The sequence below is a fragment of the Gobius niger genome (assembly GCF_951799975.1).
Source record: "Gobius niger genome assembly, chromosome: 8".
In the NCBI taxonomy this organism is placed as follows: Eukaryota; Metazoa; Chordata; class Actinopteri; order Gobiiformes; family Gobiidae; genus Gobius; species Gobius niger.
The window spans coordinates 8,203,701-8,226,790 of record NC_136859.1 but is presented as its reverse complement, the minus strand read 5'-3'; the positions used below and the strand labels follow the sequence as shown (position 1 = coordinate 8,226,790).

Genomic DNA, 23,090 nt, shown 5'->3' with positions numbered 1-23,090 from the left:
AACTCACCGCTGTCTTCTGTCTGTGTGTAAAATGTTGCAACAGCCAACATACAGAGCCGTGTGTGACTGAGAGTTGGTCATGGCATTCGACAAGGGGCCCCATGACCAGGGGGACCATGGAGGATCTCACTTTCTTTCTGTTGTTTTTGAGGGAACTCTCGGTCGCCAAACAAAGAGATACTTTACTAGAGAGAGCGAGAGAGAGTTCAAGGTTTAGATATTAAAAAGGTAATACATTTGCCACTTTCAGCACTAATCTGCCATTAACAATTATTTTATTGTGCACTTTTGACTCCACTGTGTTTCGTAATAGCACTTACAGTACTCCTCTCCTTCCTTAGTCATCTTCATTTATTTTGCAACACAAACAGCTACACACACTTTTGGCCGAACGTACTGTAATCTCAGTATCTCACAAAGAATGTCCAAAAATAATTTACAGTAAGTCTTCTTCAGAATAGGCCCATTGCGGATATAGGCTGAAACTGCTGGCATTAAATTTCAGCTAAGTGCCCCCGGACAGGCCGATAGTGTTTAAAGACGCTGTTCTCTTAATTTGATTGGCTCTAAATGCTTCCTGTGTCAGTGACTTATGGCCGTCTCGCCCCTCTGTGTTGTGCTGTCTGACAGAGAGCTGACCAGAGACATTTTCCGATGGAGACCAAATTCATTAGCTGTATTTATAAACTGTAAGATTGGATTACATCTTTGTCTTAATGATACATATATTGATAAAAATGTCTGACCTCCATAAAATTCTATTGTCATTGTTAAAATTTGGCATTGATCATCAGAGTCCCCACAAGCTGCACTGAGCTACTTTATCACTTGCTTCTTACGCAGAACTAAGTAACTCATGCCCCTAGAGGCCAAAAGCGCCACTGCAGGTGTCGAAGCATGTTGCGTTTTTTTTAACTCATTAGTTTTCCGTGAGAGTAAATACTACGCTGACAGAAAAGACAAAGGTAGAGAGGGATATTGTACATTGTGCTACAACTCAATGACACAATGGAGATAATTATTTCACTCAAACTTGGCTGTAAATACTGCTAAAGTGGCGCTAACCCGCAGTTAGCTTTGCCCGTTAGCCTGTTGGCTTCTTCTTCGTGATTCTATTAGTGTGTATTGCGCCTCTGACCCGGTGCAGGGAAAGTTGCAATTGTGGTTTTCTGGTCAGAGGCACCAGGGGGAGATGAAAGACCCTCAATCATCCTATTAACACTTGTATTACCCCAGAGGGACTACGAAAAGGATTTATTAAGTTAAACAAGTTACTTAATTCTTCTTTGACCTATTGAATTACTGTCATGTCCCAGTTTTGGAAATCTTCAACCAGTAGCATTCCAGCCCAAGTAGATCTCCAAAGATTTTACATTCATTTTCATTTTGTTCATGTTGAAAACCATCTGCAAATGTTAAATGTCAAATATAAAGAGTCATTTTCTTTACAGCGATTATAACAGGGAGCTACTGGTGTCCAGCAAACAGACGTTGATGGTAGGAGGCAGTCGAATAAGTAAATATAAAATAAATAAAGAACTATGACAGCCTATGTATCACTGTCCTGACACTACAAATCAGTGTATCTATTCTTTGTATATACACAGCCTGAAGGGGGCGCAAACCGGCACACATTATTGTGTTTTTTAATGTTTCTGTCCCTAAAATAAGACTTTTTTTCTATTTTTGCAAATGATGAGAGCCCAAATCTTATCTTTTTATAGTCATTTTCTTAAATTGTGGTGGAATATCATCTAGGCTCCCCAGTCGACCTAAGATAGATAGATACAACAGTGTCTTCAAAACATAACTCTGCCATATGCTTCACTTGGTAAACAAGGTTGGAGACCTCTGCCCTATTCTATCTGCAAATGAACACGACTTCTGGTTTGTAATTGATACAAATTGTTCCTAATACAATGCAGTGCAAACAGTAGCAGTTACTTTAGTCGCAAATGTCAAGTAATATGTGGGGTAAAACAAATGTCACTATAATATGAGAAATAAATGGGTGTAGCATCTTTTGAGAACAAGCTGAAAAAGAAAATGCTCAGAATGTCAAGATAATGGAAATATGTTTTTGAAGACTCTCATTCATCCTGGAAGTAGTCTTGGTGAGGTTAAATCGTCGACCGAGCTGTGCTGACTGAGTTGAGGACGTTGCGCTTATATTCACAGAAGCATCGACCCAGTTGACGATATAGCCTCACTACATTTAGAGAGAGAGAGAATGAAATGCGGTTCACATTTGAGAGTCGTTAGCGATTGTGATTGGCTCCTAGTAAAACATGAAAAGATTTGGTCCCCGACACTACTGTATTCGAAATACCCAAACCAATGACCAAATCTGCTTGTACTCTCTCTCTGATCCCTCTTCCTCTCTGTCCTGTCTTTTTCCTGTCTTCCAGAGAGCCGACCTGGCAGTGGCTCCCTTGGCCATCACGTACGTCCGCGAGAAGGTGATCGACTTCTCCAAACCCTACATGACGCTGGGGATAAGTATTCTGTACCGAAAACCCAACGGGACCAACCCTGGCGTCTTCTCCTTCCTCAACCCCCTCTCGCCCGATATCTGGATGTATATTCTGCTGGCTTACTTGGGTGTCAGTTGTGTGCTGTTTGTCATAGCCAGGTAACATGTCCGACTTGAAGAGATTTTCTTTTTCTTCCTCTATATTTTGACATTTTTGCACACACAGCCGGGAGATATACCGCCAAGTCATCATTGTCTGTCTGACTAACAGCAAGATAAACCTGAGCTAACATAAACTAACCTGAAGAGATTGATAATAACTTAGATTCTGCTGTAAAATAGGATCTTGTTAGCATTGTTAGGCTGTCTGGTTGGTTACTGACCGACTTTTCAGGAATTCAACTGTTTAGCAGTGCTTTGCAAGTAATGCTGATGTAGCTTATACACTTTGTTCTGAACTTCAATGTGGTGTAACACTGACAAAACAAAACAAATGTTTTCAATTAAATGGTCAAATTATTGCACCATAAAATACAAAGGAATTGTCAAGACGAAAAGTCCACACAGTTAATGAAGCTATCAAACAAATTTTGTTCTTTCCAAACTAGTGACTTTCGTTTCCACTTGATATTGTCCTTTGCTTCCTACAATCTTCATAGATATTCTGGATGTGTTTTTCAAGACCACAACAGTAGTTTCAGTGCTGATGTTTCTACATCAATCAAACAGGACCGAGTATCATCAGTATCATCTAAATCCAGGTCAAAAATAACATATTGAAGGAATATAAATACTAGTTTCAACCTTATGCTAGTATTAAGACATTGGGACATTTCAAAGTTTGCTATTCAGACATTGTTTGCAAATGCATTCCAGAATTCTGAGTGGTCGTTCAGCATCCGCTGAGCAGCCCAACAAGTTCTCAATCTAAAACACAGTTAAAAATCATACATTAAATACCCCAGGGAAGCTAAAGGCCTGTAGTGTTGAATGAGTGCGTCTGCGAGTATGCGACAGTGTTAAAGTTGTGTTGTGCGAATGCTCTCTCCTCGCTGTTCCCATGTAGTGTCTCCTTGATGTCTTTTTCCCTTTCCCTCTGGTTTGCCTCACCATGCTTCAATCACCACACAAGGGCGGTCGATCAATAAACAAACTGCTTTAGCGCAAGTCGCCGGTTTGTTCCGTGGTTATTAACTTTTCAAAGGGAGTCATTTCTTTGGCAGGGACGCAGCTGAGTCTAATTTCAGATTCTTTTATTCGTCGGGCTTGTTGTCGTCGTCGTCGTTGGCATTGACCTTGGTGGATCACTCACGGATTCGCTTTGGTGCTCAGTGTGTTTTATGTCGCCAACAGCGGCGCAAGAATCAAGATATTTTTTCTTGTAACGTTTGAGTGTGGAGAGGTTTTGAAGGACTGGAAGAATTGGAAGCCACAAGATGTTTACATCGAAAAGTTGACAAGATATGGCCTTCCATTTAAAGCCTAGTAAGCTTTGATAATACCCCAAGCAATCTGAATAGCGGCAACTTTGACCAGAATGTTGACTTGGAAGAGTGATTGCCATGTTGCTGAACCTACACCTGACCAACTGCTGAACCCCCTAACCCAAACCCTATGAGACAACTCTTTTATGGCCAGGCTGTGTATGAACTTGGCTAAGATGTTACTGTATGTTTGACAGTCGAAACAGTGGCTCTGGTTGTAGAGACGATCATCTCGTAACATGAAGTTTGATGGTAAATTTCCCACAATTGGTGATACCTTCTGTCATTGACAAGACAACCAACCATGAATGAATGACTGTCTGAAGTTGAAGAGGTTGGTATAATTGCTGTTGTTGAATTAGAATAACTTGCAACTTGCTAAAGAAGAACCAAGCTGAAAAGGTCTCTAAAACGTTGCTTCTTGATCTGAGGGATCCTTCGGCCCTGGGTCTCTATAGCCTGTCCGTCCATGGGAGTGGATCTCTCCTTCTGTGGTTCTCCCATAGCGTTTTCTTTTCTCCTGCTGGGTTTTTCCTTGCCATGCTGGAGAGTCTAAGCCACCTGCTGCTGACACTTATTGGACATTATGTTTGCCTGGATACTTGTTTCACCTGAACTTTACAACTTTGCCATATTTCTTGTTCTGTTTTATTGCCTTAATGTTCGGTGCGGCCCTGTGAGGCAACTTCTGTTGTGATACTGGTCATTGATCGATTGATTCGACAAGACCAACCTCTGTAGAAAGGTTTTCAAGTTCTGCACTGTGTTGTTTTGAATTGGAGATGTTTTGTTGTGGACTCCAGCTGGACTTCCACCTTGTTTAACCTAAACTAACCTCCCCAGTTGTTAAATGGCACTAAATGGTATCTGCCTGTTAATAGTCCTGGCCTGGGGGACGTCTCAGTCTCATTAGCGTGATTATGCCCATGTCGAGTCTCTTTACTGAGACAATTGAATCATATAGGCCTCAGTGTCTGTTCATTATAGGGTTCTGTCTCTTTAGGAAGATGTCCTCCTTCACTCCTCTTCTAGACAGATTCATCAAATGCTCATCCAGTCACAATCGGCCACACAGTTGTCCAGGATACATGTACAATTCTTTCGCGAATCATGGAAAGAGGTTTTCCAATTCAAAGCAAATTGATGCCACAATGCTTCTGTCATTTTGCGCTGATGTTTGCTGACTAGCCTCAATAACTACTGTGGTTGAAGTATGGTGAAGTAAGTAAAGAGGGAAAGATCCACGTTGACTCTAAAACTATTGGCACGGCCCATCCTCTCTCACTCGTTGCGGTCGCCCCGGCAGTTTTACAGTTAACAAACTTGTCTTTTCTGATGTTACCGGCAATATGATCACTCAAACGCAAAAGACGCGACAACTGTCATCTAAGTTGGCTCAGAATATGCACCTAAGTGTTCTTTTTTTTAAATTTCTTTTATCACAATTGTTTGGGTAAGTGTGTAAAAGTCCACCCCTCACTCTGCTCCTCTCTCTCTCCTTTGTAACTAATGCATGCCACACTGCTGCAGCTGCATGTCAAACCAAAACACAGGGTTTAGGAAACAACGGTCTCACAGTGTTTCGCGAAATGCTAAGTTTTGGAGAAAGCGGGCGACATCATGTGAACATTTGTGTGTTTGTGGTAGCACTTTCTTGGCTGTGGAATCACTTTTCATTGTCGATCGTTCGAAGTCTGTGGCAGAAAGAATGGATTAGAGGCATAAGTCTAAAAAGGACAAACGGAATTGGTAACCACGTAATTAAATGTACCTCAAACTTAACTCTTGAATTTGGATGTAAAAATGTATATTAACTAAGCTAATCAGAAACCAGGGCCGTGCAGAGAGCTACAGAGGGGCAGGGGCTCAAAAATCAAAAGGGCACTACACCCAACCCCTCCTCCCGCGACCCCTGACAAACCGGCCGTTGCCGCTCCTCTTAAATTCTAATCACAATCACATTTATTTCAAATCTATTTTATTTATTTATTTCATACAAAAGTAAAAGGAGCTGTATAGGCGCTAAAAATATAGATTTGGGGAAAGCCAACTGCTGTTATTATTTCAGTTTATTAATACTATTTCTTGCCGGTATCTTTTTTTTGCTAGTGGGGTATTTTGCAGGGGTCCTCTGCCCCAGGCCATAAGTGTGTTAGCAGCGCCCCTGCAGAAACACAGACTTTCACAACTGTCTCCTTCATGTCTCTCTCTTCTCTGGACTGTGGCTGAAAACAGGGGCTTAAGAAAAGAACATAAACAATTAAGAATGTCTGGGCGATGAACTAACATGTTCACAGGATTTAATTTATTAATATAAGCTATTATATTGGGACAAAACCAATGATCAGGACCCTGGCAAAGCTTTGGATAAACAAACTATAATACAAATAAGTAAAAGGTATGGAGGGAAAAGGGCACTTCAGGGGCATGGAGCAAAAGGGGCAGGTGCTCAAGCCCCCCTCGCCCCCCCCTCTGCACGGGCCTGTCAGAAACCCATATAGAAGCACAACCGATGAAGTGCCCACACAGATTTAAAGCCAGGCAGAGCAATAGATTGATCCGTTGTCGAAGAGTTCGCCAACATTTGCAGAGACAAACTATGTAAACAGAGCTTTTATTTCACTGTGTGGTTATCGCTGCGTTTTTGGAAGCGAGAGCGGCTCCCATTGCCGCATAAACCGTGTAAACTGCCATCCAGATGTTCGTGGGTGGACATTTCACCTGCCGGCAACGCTACGCTCGCCAAAATAAAAGTTTAGTCTGTCAACAAATGTTTATGCAACTGAATGGCAAAAAAAAAAAGTAATTTCCTACACCACGATTGAGCAGTTTAAATCGTGTTTTTTTTTTACTAGCTCGCACAAATCCCACGACAAAACCGTGTCACTGTCAGTGATCAAGGCGGAACATATTTTGTCAGTAAAGGTTCGGGTAGACTGTATTGTCCCAACCTGAGGAGAAATAGTTGACAGTCGTTTGGCACCTTGGGGACCTTACTTCGCATATTTTTGTGGGGGGGTGAGTGCAATTGAGAAAGATGTCGGCAGCACGTTTAAGTACTCAGACTTAAATGAATGAGAAATCTATCCTGCTTATGTTTCCTAGTCTATGTTTGGGAAGAAAGATATAGTTGACAGTTCAGGAATATTATTAACATTTGAGAAAAGACTGAAATATGAGTTGCTAAAACAATATTTTGTTCTCTAGCAGCGTAAATCTCTAAAAAGTCACCGTCGTGTGGCCGCCATATACGGATCTCACCTACGTTTGCAGTTTCACAGCTTGGAAAGTGCGACATTGTTCACGTTTGTCATGTCTGTTTCGCCAAACACTTTGAGACCGACTCCTCAGCACAACTACCAGACGCAGCACTGCCGGCTCCAGCTCACAAACTATTTGAAAAATAGTATCCTATGTGTTTTTGTACATTGTACATTTTATCTGTGTGCCTGTGTCTGTGCTGTTCCGAGTGCCTGACTGTCTGAATGGCGAAAGCTGCTAGCGTCAGAATAGCTTTCCAGGTTTAACCCACTGATGCTAACTATATTAACACTAAATGTTCCTGTTATGGGTTTTTCACTATGCTTTTAAAGTAAATTGGTTACGCTGATGTTCTTGATGTGTGTTATGCTAAAATCTAAATATAGCCAATTTTACTTCTTGGGTAGATATAGAAATAGATATATATAGATTTAGATATATATATAGAAATATCCCAAAGAAAACTCACAATAATACTATCACTCACCATGGGCATCTTGTGGTTTCATATGCTTTATTATGACTATAACAACGCTTGTGCAATAATACCGCTACATTTTGCCACAATTGTGTGGGGAATAATTAACTGTTCATTTGTGCTAACTAAAAAGATGTTAAACTTTGTGCCAGTTTTTAGTTTACATAAGCTCAGAAATTGCAGAAATATAACCATAAATCAGTTTAAAGTGCATATGACAGGTTAGTGATTTCCCCAAAACAAATTTAAGACAATTATTATACATTTTTTTAGTGTATAGATAGGCACAAGTATTTGACTTTGGTTAACGTTCACCACTCAACATACTGTGCAAAAGGGCCAAGAATAAGTCCCTGGAATATCCAACTCTCTCCTTATATACACAAATGTTTTGGAACAAAAAATGACCTTCTTTGTTCTTTTATTCATAAAATCGCCACTTTATTATCCTAAAGCTATGGTTAATTAGATTAAATGTGTCCCTTATTTACCGTAGCCCTTTCCACTCCAAGTTCAGACCACAACATCAAAGACATCATGCTAATGAGTCAGAGGCTCAGCCCAGGTCATCACTAGATATATTTTTAATGAACTGATACCAGGTCAGAGTTGACAGTGTTTGTACTGAAACCCATTAAACAACATGTTGTGAGCAGCTTTTAAGAATGAAGATGGGAGGAAGCAAAAACAAGATAAACCCCTCCCTACTATGTATGTTTTCATTCTGTCCCTAGAATATCATTAGTTGCTGATAAAGCCTTTTGAAACGAGAGGCAAAACGTCCTCAGTGTTAAAACAACCCAGGATAAATGATGGCTTAAGAACTTTTGACGACGATAGAAAAGTTTAGCTCAATTAAGAGCTTATACAAACAAGCTATAGTGACTACTTACTGTTACTTAAACTAAGCAACAATTGAAGAAAGTATGGGAACTTGTTATATGCACTTTAACAAAGTTTACCATAGAGTTCTGGCCGTCTCTCCGTCTTCATTAAGATGTTGACTTTAAAACATACAATGTTTAATATTACATAAATGCAACCTATACTTCTGGCACCTTCACAATAAAAATGACTTAAAACGAACCTTTTAGAGCAGTTAATCTTATCACCTTGTTCCACTCTGGGGACTCACCTCCTCCGCGGCAGCTGAAATGAGTGAAGATAAGGAGCAGCTTAGTGACGCTTATCAGCCCATTGTGCGGAATATTCACATCTTTATCGAAATAATTAAGTCTAAGGATCCTGACATCGCGCGCCTTTAGCCTCGGTTTAAATTTAGGCTTTTTCACTGGGTGTTAAAGCTTCTAATTTTCCACCACATCAAAGACCAACCTGGCTGCTCTGGCTGTCGCAATTGATAAGTGCTCATATTAAAGGCATATCCCCCATTTTGTTAGTCACTGAAGTGGGCTCTGTTGATATCACTCTAAGTATAGTCGCTTTGAAGCTTGCGAATTTTGGGGCGAAGGAATATTGGTATTTTTTTTTTCCTTTGGGCTTTTGCTTTCACACTGGTTTTGGACAGTTGTTATGAACAGTTTGATGACAGACCTCCATAATAATATATTATGCGTACACGCTGGCTTTCAAGTGTCTGTCAAACTGCTCCCTGCACAACTCTGGCTCCATCATACGGGTCGGTGCAGTGTGGAATTTCTGCAGAAAGACAAAGGTAAATGATTGTAAAGCGCAGATTTCTTTGTCCAGAGAGAGTGTTACATTACATTTCAGAGCAAATCTGGAATCAAGGTTCATAGGAGAAGTTCGAAATACTAGTCCAGGGGTAGGCAACGTCAGGCTTGGGGGCCAAATTCGGCCCTCTAGCATAAAACCTTTGGCCCCCAAGAGAATTTTGAAGAAACATTTATTCATAAATCAGAGACCAAATACATGAAAAGGACTCTAAAATGTGGAAAACACTGTCAAAATGTTCACATTTCCCAGCAAAACACCCATTAGTTCATATATTATGTGCAAAACTTGTGTTTGTAAAAAAAAAAAGGTGCTTTACTTTAGGCTACAATTGTGTTTTTTTTTGGCCCTTGGTGTTTCATGACACTTGCCTACCCCTGTACTAGTCCATCAACAAGTATATAGAATCCTTTAGAATTGCACTAAGCCTGTTTCAAACTCTCGTCCTGATCACATACACATACATCGCGGTGAAAGGAATTTACCCTCCAACGAGAGAGAAGCCCTTAACCAATCTTGGACACCCTCACAATACTTCCTACTCCATCACGTCAACCGTATTAATGCATGCAATTGTTCGACTCTACGATAAGGTAAACGGGCTCCTCCGTCAATCACCCCTCTGCAGGACGGGTCGGCGGCGTCTCCTGTGACATTGTTGTATCTCTCCTCATCTCTCAGAATGACCCTCCCCCCTCCACTCACCGATAAACGCGTCACATTGTCTGTCGGGGCACTTTTCTATTTCCCCCCCCCTCCCCGACGCTTATCTCAGCATCGACCTTGTTCAAAGTTCCTTTTGGCCGAGCGCAGATGACCTCCCGATAATGTAAGGCCCGGTAATTGGATCAAAATCGCAGTGAGCGGCAGAGAGAGGTTAAGCTACGTCGTATCCTTTTGTCTTCTTGGGTTTTTTTTTTTCCCTCAGACCCAATCAAATCTGAGGCTGCGAGGGTCTGCAGCGACGCTCAACAGTAGCAAAGCCTGTTAGCAAGAGGTTCAACAGAACATCTTGTCTGTAAATGTTTGATGTAGAAGGCTCAACCAAAATGGATTATTGGATGATTCTTGTTGACGGTTTTGGACTACGTATTCCTAGCTCAAGGGCGTTTAGATCAGGGGTGTCCGAAGTGCGGCCCGAGGGCCAAATGCGGCCCTCAGTCCAATTTTTGGTGGCCCCTCAGGCTTCTTGTTTTATTGCCGCACATCACCAGACATGATAACTTTCCTGCAATTTTAATAATTCCACACAATTAAAACCTCAAAAATTAACATTTATTGTGAGACTGAGCTAGCATTATGGTTCCAAGCGCATAGATACAAGTTTGGAGAATGGTTTAAACCTCTCTTTAATAATGTTTCAATGCATTGACCACTGATCTGTGGCCCTCCATGCCTTAAACATGTCAATATACGGCCGTGACAGTAATAATAATAATAATAATAATAATAATAATAATAACAATAACAATAACAATAACAATAACAATAACAATAACAATAACAATAACAATAACAATAACAATAATAATAATAATAATAATGCATTGGCATTGGTATGTAGACTTGCACATTGTAATTTCATAAATATTGTGTCAATTATGCAATCAGAAAGTAGAATTTTCTCAACTCACAGATTCAAAAGGACTCTCACACTTCCTTGGTCCTATTCTGTTCCCATAAATTCCCAATCCGTGGCAGTCGTTAAAGCTCAATATCTGAACTCTAATAATAATAACAATAATGCATAAGTTTTATATAGCGCTTTACTGGACACTCAAAAACGCTTTACATTGCACTATTCATTCACTCCATACTCGGTGGTGTAAGCTACTATTGTAGACTGACGGAAGCGAGGCAAACAGTCTGCGCCATCGGCCCCTCCGACCACCACCAACCACTCACTCACTACATTCGCTAGACTTCCTGGTGTTCCTAAACGGTCTCCCATCCAAGTCCTGCCAGGCCCTTCCCTGCTTAGCTTCCAAGGTCGGACGGGATTGGGCAGAGCAAAGGCAGCATGGCCACAGTAGAGTATTTTCCTCCTAATCCCAGTGTTTCGATCCCTGACCCAACCATTCCCCAATCATAAAAAAAAAACATCAAGAAAAATGCCATCTTATCTGATAGAAAATGGATTGAAATGTGCTTGAATTAAGACTAGTATTGCTGTTTTTGAGTAGGTTTATGCTGTCTTGAAATGGAGATTGCCAATGGAACAAGCATTAATTTACCTAAATAAGACAACAACCGTTATAATGAGACAAAAAAGTCAGGCAAGAAAATCATTCTTGTATTGGAAATAAGATTGTCCAAACCTACACAAAATGAGCACAAATTCCAATAATTCAAGCATTTTAAGTACTTTGTGTCAAACGTAAGATAGCATTTTTTCCCAGTGAAGGTGCTCTGTAACAGAAACATGACTATCAATCTGTGTGAGCAGCTCCTCCGACCACCATCAATCACTCACTCGCACACTAAAATCAATTCAGGCAATTCAGGAGACACAACGAGAGTATGCAAGGTTCTGCTAAGGTTCCATTGCCTTTTGCTGCCCTCTACTTCACTTATTCTTAGCATGTGGTAATTGGCTTTAAAAAACGCGGAAATAAAGTCTTGTGGCCGAGTGCAGGAAGTCACAGATGTCGTGAGCAAGGTCAGCTGAACCAATTCACCCTTCCGCAAATTGACAAGCCAAGCAAATCTGAGGTGATGCGAGCAAGAGCGAATTGATTCAGGTTCAAGGTTTGTCTGAAGGCAAGACGAGGCGAGGCGTTTAGAGGTCCTTGAACTACAGAGTCGCGGCCAACACTGTTAGAATAACAAAGCCTGTTAGCTAGTGGGACGGCCATGTTATTGGTAAATTGTCTCCGGAGTAGCAATGGAGGAAAAGGATTACGAAAGTGTTGTTTGGACAGGTACATTGACAGGTGCCGTGTAACGGTTGAACTCAAATACAGGACTAAGCTGTTTGTGCTACAGTCCTTCCTTTGGATGTGTAGGTTATACATTATTTCTCTTAAGGAAGGGATGGCTTCAAGTCAGTAGATTGATACATGACTGGGCTACAAAGACAGCATGGTTGTATGGATTCGTTATCAGCACAAAACTGTCAAAAGTTATAAGAGCATGACCAGGCAAGGAGATGACATTGGGTCATTCCTAACAGCTAAAAGTGAGAAATACTTTCTTGTTTTTATTCTTTGCAGGATTGTGTATTGTAGTCAGGGGAACTGTTACCAATACAGCAACTTCACTTTGATGTGATGTAACCTGCATTTGAAGCAAAGGGCAGAAGAAAATGGGCAAAGTGAGACTGCCGGTTTTTGTCAATCACAGCAAAGCTCTTTGACGGTCCTGATGGAAATTATTCTTTTCAACAGATCATTGAATACACACAAATCGAATCAATGAAGCTGTAAAAACAAAACAACAACTAATAGCTCCTGCCCATATGACGTCATTCTTATGTTTTTTAGAGCGTAAATGGAGTAGTTATTGCCCTATATAATATCTAAAGCACTTCGGATCCATAATTCCTTTATTTTAATGTCATAGAGGCCATAGAGTAAACACATAACTGTCTTTTGTATCTCGAAGCGTGGTTATTCCACTGATTTACGAGCTTGCCGTTGAACGGCCAATTGTAAACCCTGACTTGCCCAGTCTCTCACTCCTCCTTGAGTTTTTTGTTTGTTTTTTTTGTTTTGTTCAGACATTATTTAAAATATGAAATGTATGTGTGTTGTGCCCACTTAAATACTACTTAAATAAGACATTTATATGGTTAGTCTGGCGTGATTTGCCTCAGGTGCACTGTGGAGCGGGTCAGACTGTTTTTAATGTAGGCTAGCTGATACCATAGAAATGCACTAGCCTAGCACAAGCCTAGCACCACGTAAATCTTCAAATATAAGAACTGCATGAATTTAAGAAAAAAATATCTCCAGAAATTAGCAACACTCTGGATAACTAGGAACTGAGGCCCTATGTCAAAAAATCATGAAATATCCCTTTAAAATCGGGTTAACATAAGAAGCACTACTTACAGTAAACTCTTCTAACCCAGTCAGACAACAAAGCCGTGTCCCCCGCCCTCATGCATTATCATAGGCCCAGATGTTCCCTCCACATCAGGGTTATCACTTGTGACTTCCAGTGCGTCGAAAGGTCCGCTCTGAGACAAGTTCCTTTAATGCTCTTCAGTTTGATGATTAGTCCCAACCCTTATGCATGTGCGCTACCGGGCTTGTGTCAAGATCTCTCTGCCTCCTCGCCCGCCACTAACCAAATCAGGTCAGAACGCTTAATTGTACACCAATCAACCTCTACTAATGTAATGTCACTTTTATTTAAACGTGAATAAATGGGAAATCTCTTCGCTTGAGGAGAGCGGGTTGCCTTGGCGTGTGCGTCTTGAATGAAGCCGTTTGATGTGCTGAATATTAATGCCTCTCCAAGATTATAAGGATTATTAGCTCTTTTCTCAGCCGACAATGAAGTTATTTTCCGATTAAATTAGTCAGGGAATTGCTTTTGATATGAGCACGCCCACCAGAGGAGCTCTTCTTGGTTATGAGTGGTGTGGGAGCCCCAAACACACTCCCGGAGCTATTGTCTGGTATTAAAATTGAAAAACGCACATGAGAGATGGAGAAGGGTGATCGCTGGCAAAGCTTTGTTTAGGCTAATAGCTTATTCATGAAGAAATCCTACTTAAAAATCATTTAATAAAGGCGCTCCAAATGGTAATCTAATTAGTAGCGCAGCAACACATGACTCTGTACATAACACTCATGGTGGATTGTAACTGCGGATGGTTGGTGGAGTTATAAATATAGATTCAGCATCAGCAAATACAGGTTTATAGTATTTTGTGGGAAGATCTAACATGTTCAGCTGGATTTATTCGTCTTAGTCGTTTTGGGCAAAAATCTTGACAGCATTTTGTAGTAAGATCCATCTCAACTCTGGCGATTCAAAACAAAAATGTTTCAATTTTCACTGATAATGTGTAGGTACAGACTACAGTTTTTGATAAAGTCTCTATTACAAAGTTTAGTCCATTGATTTTGAGAAAAACAAGGCCTAAACCAGTAGTGACTATGCTCAATTCATAACATTTCTTCTCACAATTAAGTGAAGTTGCTGCTTTGATGCTGAACAGTCCCGCCCACTTCAAAACCCAGCTCTTCCTAAATTTACATTCCCATTAATTAATCCCTTTTATCTTTTGTGATTAGCAAATATTAGGAGTTATCTGACAGAAACTAATGTTGCTTTCACTGATACATTTTGTTCAGCCTGCGGCTAAATGGTCATTAGTTGCTAATGAAACCTTTAGAGATGAGAGGTGAAACAACCTCAACACTAAAATACAGTTGAAGAAAAGTTGGTATTACAGATATTGGAAAAGAGATTGCCTCATGGGATAAGTTGTCAAACAATTCAAAATCTGTTTTTTTTTTTTGCTGGTGTTTATATTCTAATCTCAACCACCTACCACCATCTTTACAATCTGCCACAAATGAAGTCATATCCTTGAATCGCATCATTGTGTCAAAACTGCATTTCGACTTGGACATGTCTTTTAAGGCCTGAATTGCTTTGTCGCACTAACCTTTGTTGTCTTCTCCTCCTTTTCCTCAGGTAGGACGTCGACCATATACTGTGTCCACTCATTTAGAATGTTAAAAGTCTTCATCTCTTTTTGCTCTCCAGGTTTAGTCCCTACGAGTGGTACAACCCCCACCCGTGCAACCCCGACTCGGACGTGGTGGAGAACAATTTCACGCTGCTCAATAGTTTCTGGTTTGGAGTTGGAGCTCTCATGCAGCAAGGTAGTGGTCTCAGCCTGTCTACCCCCCTCGTCCCACTGTCTCCTGGGGGCACAGCTTTGGCCCCGAGGTGCATGGGCCTCTGTGCATGGAGCTCTGAGAGGTTTGACTGGAACAGAGCGGGATATGAATGCTGCTGTATGATCTACTTACTGCATGTGTTCTTTATTTCTCTTGGCTATAGCTTTGTTCTAACAACATCCCCCTGTGCCTATGAACAGTTTGATGCAGAGACTATATTTCTGATAGACACTGTCCTATATGAAGTCTGAAATGTTAAATATATACAGTATCATGATAATAATGTAACTAGCAATATGACTGACAGAAAACAAAACACTACATGTAGCCAATTGTGCAAGGTCATTTAAGGCTTTTTACAAATTGTATTAATCTTCATTAACTTAAATATGTAGGCCCATCGAACCCTGGCAGATAATGCTGTATCAAAAAATACAATAACTGCTTTAAAATGAATTTATGCTCAACCTATCTCACATGTAAAACAACAGAGACATAGAAACATTCATGTTGTTTTAGCCCTTAAGGATTAAAGCAGGTCTAAGTAACTTGTTTACCTTAATAAATCGTTTTAGTCCTCTGGGGGTAATACAAGTGTTAATGGGATGATTGGGGGGTCTTTCATCTCCCCCGGTGTCTCTGGCCTGAAAACTATACTTGCAACTTTCCCTACTCCGACCCGGAGGTGCAATACACACTAATGGAATCACGAAGAAGAAGCTAACAGGCTAGAGGGCAAAGCTAACTGTGGCCTAGCGCTACTTTAGCAGTATTTACAGCCAAGTTTGAGTGAAAATAATTATCTCCATTGTGTCATTGGGTTGTGGCACAATGTACGATATCCCTCTCTCCCTTTGTCTTTTCTATCAGCGTAGTATTTACTCTCACGGGCAATTAGTGAGTAAAAAAAACGCAACATGCTATGACACCTTCAGTGGCGCTTATGACCTCTAGGGGCATAAGTTACTTAGTTTTGCTTTAATCTTTTGCAAAATGATATTGAGGCCTAGAAAAAGATGCAAAGACACATGGCTGCTAACATAATGTAAACAACCCAGTGCAACCATAAGTTGGTGTCACTGCTCCCTCTAAACGCTAAAAGAAGACATAGGTAACACAACTTGTTTATTAGAGTTTCAGTGCCTGCAGAGTCTCCATAGTCGGTGCTTTAGCAAAGCATTAGCTGCACTCTCGGCCTGCCTTGGCTCCACTCAAAATCACTTGTAGTGAGTCGTAATATAAGTAATATAAGTTTCAAAACTACACCAATATTCTCATGTAAAGAGGTACGGCCCTGCCCTGAGGTGAAGTTCATGGTTAGCCTCCTGTTAACAGTAGTCTATTTATCCAAAACCACTCACAGTAAGTTGGAAAATTGAGCATTGAGGGCGTATTAGAAGTTTAAGTGGATTATATACATATATGGGTTACATATATTACTTTGTCTATCAGTAATAATTTGTCCCATCCAACTTTTTACAACCAGGTAAGTGCCCCTGCCCTGGCCTCCTGGAATGAATGGAGACTGAATGCTATGTCACAGATTCTCTTCTCCTAACACTGCCTGTGGTTAAAAACAAAAAAAAACTGCAACATCTTCTCAACCGGTTGACCTCTGTTGACAGTACATGGATGGTTTTATCAAAATAACCCATTAACTGCATGATTAAACCAAGTAGTGCGCTAAACAAGCACTGTTCTCAAGAGGGGATGCACAGTCTAACAGCAGCGGCAGGTTCTTCCCGGAGCATGGTCTTGCATCTGAACAGGAGCCAGTCTAATACAAACTAATGTTCATTCAGTTGCATGTTGTCATTTACTGCATGGTTACTAATATATCCAAAAGTTGCTATCTTGTCACATATGTTTGGAAATTTGGTATTGACGGATGTTTAATTCTTAACTGGTTTTACAATGTTTTATATTAAGATATGACCCAGTAAATACCAACAACTGTGTATCTAAATATGTACTTGCTTGCTGGTTGAGAAGATGTGTCCACAGCAGGGTTAGGTTTAAGTCCCCTGCACAGAGCTCCTGTGCCCCTCTCGCCTCATCCCCAGAACACTGTGGGACGTCCAGCTTATGACGCTGCCTTGGGTACATGACAGCCAGCCCCATCCAGCTTCCCTCTAAACTCTCTGCCATGATCAGATATAGTGTACAGACGGACAGAGAGGCGTAGTGTGCATTATTCACACGGTGGACCGGGGGTAAGACGGTCTACTTTACAGGGACAGAAGGGAGGGAACATTTTGGTTTGACAAAGTGGACGGCTGTTCTGGACAGACTTCGAAGTATCTTGCTTTGGTAATACGTTAATGCAGTTTTTACGTTGGAATCCACGGCAAAGCTTAGAAGCCAAATGTGCCATCATTTTGAAAAGTGAAATAATAAACGTCTCAAAAACATTAAACGTCATAATTGCAATAATTCTTTGGGGACGCCTACAAATGGTCAAGCTGCAGCAATAAAAAACAAACAAATCAGAGGAGGGTCTGCGCTTTTGCTCTACAACTACTCCAACTACCCCTCCTGGAACAGCCACCTTAACATGGTGGAGGGGATTGAGCACCCGAAGGATCTTAGGAGCTCTGTTGTCAGGGGTTTCGTGACCCTGGTAGGGTCTCCCATGGCAAACAGGTCCTAAGTGACCTGGGTCAGATAAGGAGTGATTCAGAAGTCCCTTATGAGAGACCAACAGGCCTGTTTAATCGTGAGGCCGTCCTTCTGTGGACCCACCACCTGCAGGAGGAGCCAAAAGGGGCTGGTGCAATGTGATTTGGGCAGCTCCAATAGCTGCCCCCACGACCCGGCAACGGACAAGTGGAAGAAGATGGATGGATGGATGGATGGATGGATGGATGGATGGATGGATGGATGGATGGATGGATGGACTACTTCAACTAAATAAAACTGAATGGAGACATGGAAAGGAAGAAAGTGGTTCAATGGCCGATAATCCCATATTAACTTAATTTACAACACCCTTTCAAAGCTTTACAGTTGGCCAAAGTGCCGTACACACATCATTAAACAATGGAAGTCTGACAACCAACAATAGAAGACAAAGACAAATCCAGTAATGCAAACAACATACTGTAGGAAATCTGAAACACATCTCCCTCAGCGATTGAAAGTCTGAGAGAAAAGGTGATAATAATAGTGCAGGGTAAATATGATGCTAATGTCCATGACGCCACATGACGCTCAACAGTCCTCCGCGGGAAAAAATGCCATTTATTTCATCCCATAGACAGTTTTTGAGGAGAGCGTGGGACTTGAGCACCATTCGACATCACACTGTTGGGACTTTTAGTGAGAAAACTTTTGGAGCCCGTGCCGATTTATATTGAGTGTTCTCATACGGTAGGGGAGCGGTTACCCTCCTCCTGCCCCTCCTCTGTACTGGCTCGGCCCGTTCGCGGAGGAGCCTAATCCTGCTTCAGATTGACTTAATCCTCTCCACAGAAAAGCACTGACATAAAGCACCTTCTCACTTCAGTACAAGGGGATCAGCCTGCCTCCGTGCCAATGTACGGTCCACCCAAAATACTTCTGACTGACAGCCTGTTAATATAGACATTTGGGCAGTGTGTTGTTCAAACGTGCACTACATTAATGAGCGTTGTGGGACTGCTGTGTCAGTGGAAGGTGATCGACTACCAAATGGGAGCTTCATGTATAATCCATCTCTTGACTGTGTGTTTGAGTCCAAAGATATTAAGAACCCATGTAGCGCTGTATAACACTAGCAGTGGGTAACGTCATCGTGTAAGACATTGGTAGATTGGCGGACATTGTAAGGCAAGACCTTTATTGGGGGGCAGAATGGGTCCAAGGCGACGGGCTAGAGCCCACGCTAAAGTTTATGACTGTTCAAAATTGTGCACCGCGAGATCGATTCTGACCAAACAGTGCGAGGGCTGGGAGAGTGCGGGGTTCGAGAAGGGTTAGGGTAAAAAATACAACGCTTTTTCTTTGGGCATTTTAAGAGTTTTGAAGGGAGAAAAGTTCATGATCTGACAACGGGTTCGAGTCCAGACAATGTGCAGCCTTTCTGTGTCATTTTAGTGCTTTTAGTGATATACAGAACTCCCTTAAAGAAGAGAATCTCAGTGGATTAACTATCTTGTGTTGCCCTTTTCAAAAGTGGAGCATCCCTGAGCAGCAACTTGAGTTCCCGTTACATTTTTGTAGTTTGGAGTTTTTGGTCTGGACCAGCTAAACTGGTGCCAAGTTTGACCAGAGGTGATGCTTAATGCGTCCATGTTTTCCAGACCTGGTTTAGTCCTTGTGGGGAGAGGAAACCTCACAAGTTGTTTAGGTCTTGAAGTGAGAAAGTCTACAATATCTAAGTCTAAAACTGCACCTTAAAGTTAGCCTCATAACCATAGATTTTATATCGGTTGCCAATCATAGAAAATGACATTGCGTGGAACGAAAGAAATGCTTCTGTCTGAATGAAGTATTGACAATTGCATTTACAAGCGATGTAATACTTTTGGACTGACAATTTAGCCGTGATGTAACACGGTTTGAACACGGGTAGAGAGAGAAACTGATAAAATATAGGTGGTAGCATCTAATATTGAAGGTTTCCTATGAGTATCATCCATCACTGTCTGACTGTAGAGCAAAACAAGGCCCGGAGGCAGGTTTAGTTTGAACAAGTTTAACTGCGGCCACATCTACAGGGAGAGTAATCATAGAGAAACAAGCACAAACACAATAGGGGGGTGTAAGGAGGGACTTGGATGGTAAAAATGTAATAACTCTGGATACGCGAGCTTGACATTAGGTTATCAAGCTATGGCACTTATCTTTTCTGGTTTGTTTTAGTGTTTAATTCCTGCTTTTCTGGCTACAATTTTAAGTAACACTGCCCTATCAAGCGTTGGTAGATACTTAATTTGTAAAACCGTTTCAACAGTGCATTTTTAGGTTAAACTGAAGTGCTCAGAGGGAACACACCTAAATATGGAGAGAACATGCTCCACAAAGACGAGCCCCACAAGGAATCAAACCAGGACATCTCAGTCCTGAATTGTCATTTTGATCAGGAGTACCCAGCGATACTTGGTATGTGTTATACAATCAGAGAACACCAGAGGAACGACCCTAAAAGTTTTGGAGACTTACCTGAGAGCCTCTTGCTGTGATAGGGCTACACAGGGTCACCAGTATAGCCGTCTACGTTACATATTGTGTTTCACAGTGACATAGAATTACAAGAAGGCAGAAAAAAATCAATTCATGAAACATCAATGTAAAAATGTATTAACTTCACAAGTCAGATCGAGTGAGGAGCTCAGTTAGCCGAGAGGAGCTCAAAGTAGAGTCGCTGCTCCTTCATGTCGAAAGGAGCCAGCCGAGGTGGCTAGGGTATCTGTTCCGGATGCCTCCTGGATGCCTCGCTCATGGAAGGTCCAGGAGGAGCCTGGAGGAGGTGTGTGTGGATCGGGAAGTCTGGGCATCTCTGCCGGAAGGAAATGGATGGATGGAAGCCAGATTTCATGACATTTTAATTCCCAGATTTAAAATGCAACAAATCTATGTATCACTTATTGAGATGGGTAAAAATGAACCATGTTAATTCTAAAGAGAACCCTCAACGTTCCTGACTGTGTGTATCAACAACGATGTAGAGTTGATAGTCATTTTGCTTATGCTGCCATGCTGCTACTACACTATGACATCATCTGCATGTCGTCTTTAGAGCGGACATAAGAGCGGCAACTTTTGAGCAAAGTAGAATAATGCTTGTTGAAATCAAATTTAATGCATCGCTATAACATGTAAGGCCTTATTGTTGGCACTTTTCATTCTTTGAATGTCCCACAAAAACAGAATATGTACCAAATAAAAGTGGTATGACTTTTAATCTTTATGTCTATCAATCTTATTCAACACTTTATCAAAATGTCCAAATGCTTTTTTGCACTTACTTCGACTGAATCGGTCTGTCCAGGCTGCTGTCCACTCTGTCCTCTGTTTGTAAAATGTATCCAGCTGTCCCCCTCTAAGGCCCACAGTGGCCCCCTCTCTCCACACCTCCACTCACCCATGCCTCTGCCCTCTGCCCAGGCTCAGAGCTCATGCCCAAAGCCCTCTCCACCAGGATCGTGGGTGGGATCTGGTGGTTCTTCACGCTCATTATCATCTCCTCCTACACGGCCAACCTGGCGGCCTTCCTCACGGTGGAGCGCATGGAGTCGCCCATAGACTCCGCGGACGACCTGGCCAAGCAGACCAAGATCGAGTACGGAGTGGTGGAGGACGGAGCGACCATGGCTTTCTTCAAGGTAGGAGACTTGTTTTGAACACATGATACTTTAGGTTTCTGCTTTCATTGTCGGACTGTTTACTATTTATAAGTGGTCTCCAAGTAAATTTCGCTTGGGGGGCATTAATATATCGGAAGTGTATTGCCGGGGTCCATAAACAAAAGCTTTTCAATAAATGAATAATAATGAGCCAAGCATGAACTAAGTATTGCACTTTACAAGCCTATGTCACGACTCTCTGCTGCACTTTAGTCATTATTCTTTCACTCAGCACTTGGTGGGGGTAAGCTACTATTGTGGCCACAGCCGCCCTGATGCAGACTGTCCGTTTACCACGTTGCTATAATGTGTTGTTTATGTCCTGATCTCTTATTATGTCAGTGCCCTCTGCTGGACCTGTGCCGAATTCTTTCCTTTCTTTATTTAGGCTGCCCCCTAGTGGCTGGAGTGAGCATTCTGGTTATGTCTTTACAAATGCATAACTCCACACAGAAATGGGCTGCAGACTCACTTTTTTTGTGACAAAAATCAGGGGCCGGATTGAATCATGGGCCGCCTGTTGGAGACCCCTGCTATATATCATTGCACCAACTGGTCATCTCTATGAAACTTCATACCATTCCAGTTAAGATGCCAAACTTCAATTCAAAGTTTCTGGTGTATAAAAAGATAAACAAAAACAAACTGGGTTCATAGTGTTTAACATGAATTTGTGTATTTTGATCGCTTGCTCTCTTTTTCCTCCAGTCTCTAGTTGTGGATGTTCTTTTTGGACTGTAGATGAGGGGAGAGTCAATGTGAATGTAATGCGTGCAGTTATGCCTTCAATTTTTTGGATCAAATTCACCACCAGCTCACGTCTTTTTTTTAAATTTGAAATCCCCAATGCTTTCCAAACGTTCCTCCCGCCCCTTGTGGAACGTCTTTAGCTCAATCTGTTCAGGCCACTTGTACAGGCTGAAGACGGAGCTCTCCTCCATGCATGTTTTCTTCATCCATCTGCGCGATACCTCTCGAGACGAGCTCCGACGTGCTTGTGGTTAATATATTTCACATCACGCCAAGGCACAACAAAGGAAGGAGACTAACTACCTCGGAAAATGTGCGGGTTACCAACGCGGTGAGGGCGAAAACATAAATTGATTAACGCTGTATTGCAGTTATCCCATCACTCCAGTCTTTTGGATTTCTATCAACTCACTTTTACTACTTAACTTCTCATTCCCTCACCCCATTTAAGTAAACAAAATGAAAATGAAAACCACCAGCTCCACCGGTAATTGTTTGAGAACCCCTCCATTGGGACACCGATGGTTAGCCAGTATTCTTATCAGTGTAAGTGAATAGAGACAACAGTTGGCATTGGCAGCAGGCGCAGCTGTGTATTTGAATGCTCATACAGTAGCACTGGTCCCTGAGCGCATTCATTTACATGGAGGGGTCACTCGGCGCTAACCTCGGCATGTGGGCCTTGGGATAATAGTTTGTACACACTGCACATTAGCAAAATTAGCTCATTAGAGTGGAGAGATAATAGAAACATTAATTTTA

The 23,090-nt window shown here is 41.7% G+C and overlaps 1 protein-coding gene across 6 annotated transcripts in view; it reads left to right on the top strand.

Moving 5' to 3' along the window:
• Positions 1–23,090, top strand: part of grik2 (glutamate receptor, ionotropic, kainate 2) — a 410,021-nt gene that overhangs the window by 317,734 nt on the left and 69,197 nt on the right. For all 6 annotated transcript variants that reach the window (XM_079561307.1, XM_079561303.1, XM_079561302.1 and 3 more), the window contains 3 exons: positions 2,409–2,632; positions 15,116–15,234; positions 21,340–21,557. In XM_079561307.1, coding sequence (XP_079417433.1) covers positions 2,409–2,632; positions 15,116–15,234; positions 21,340–21,557 — 561 coding nt within the window. The remainder of the gene's footprint in view (positions 1–2,408; positions 2,633–15,115; positions 15,235–21,339; positions 21,558–23,090) is intronic.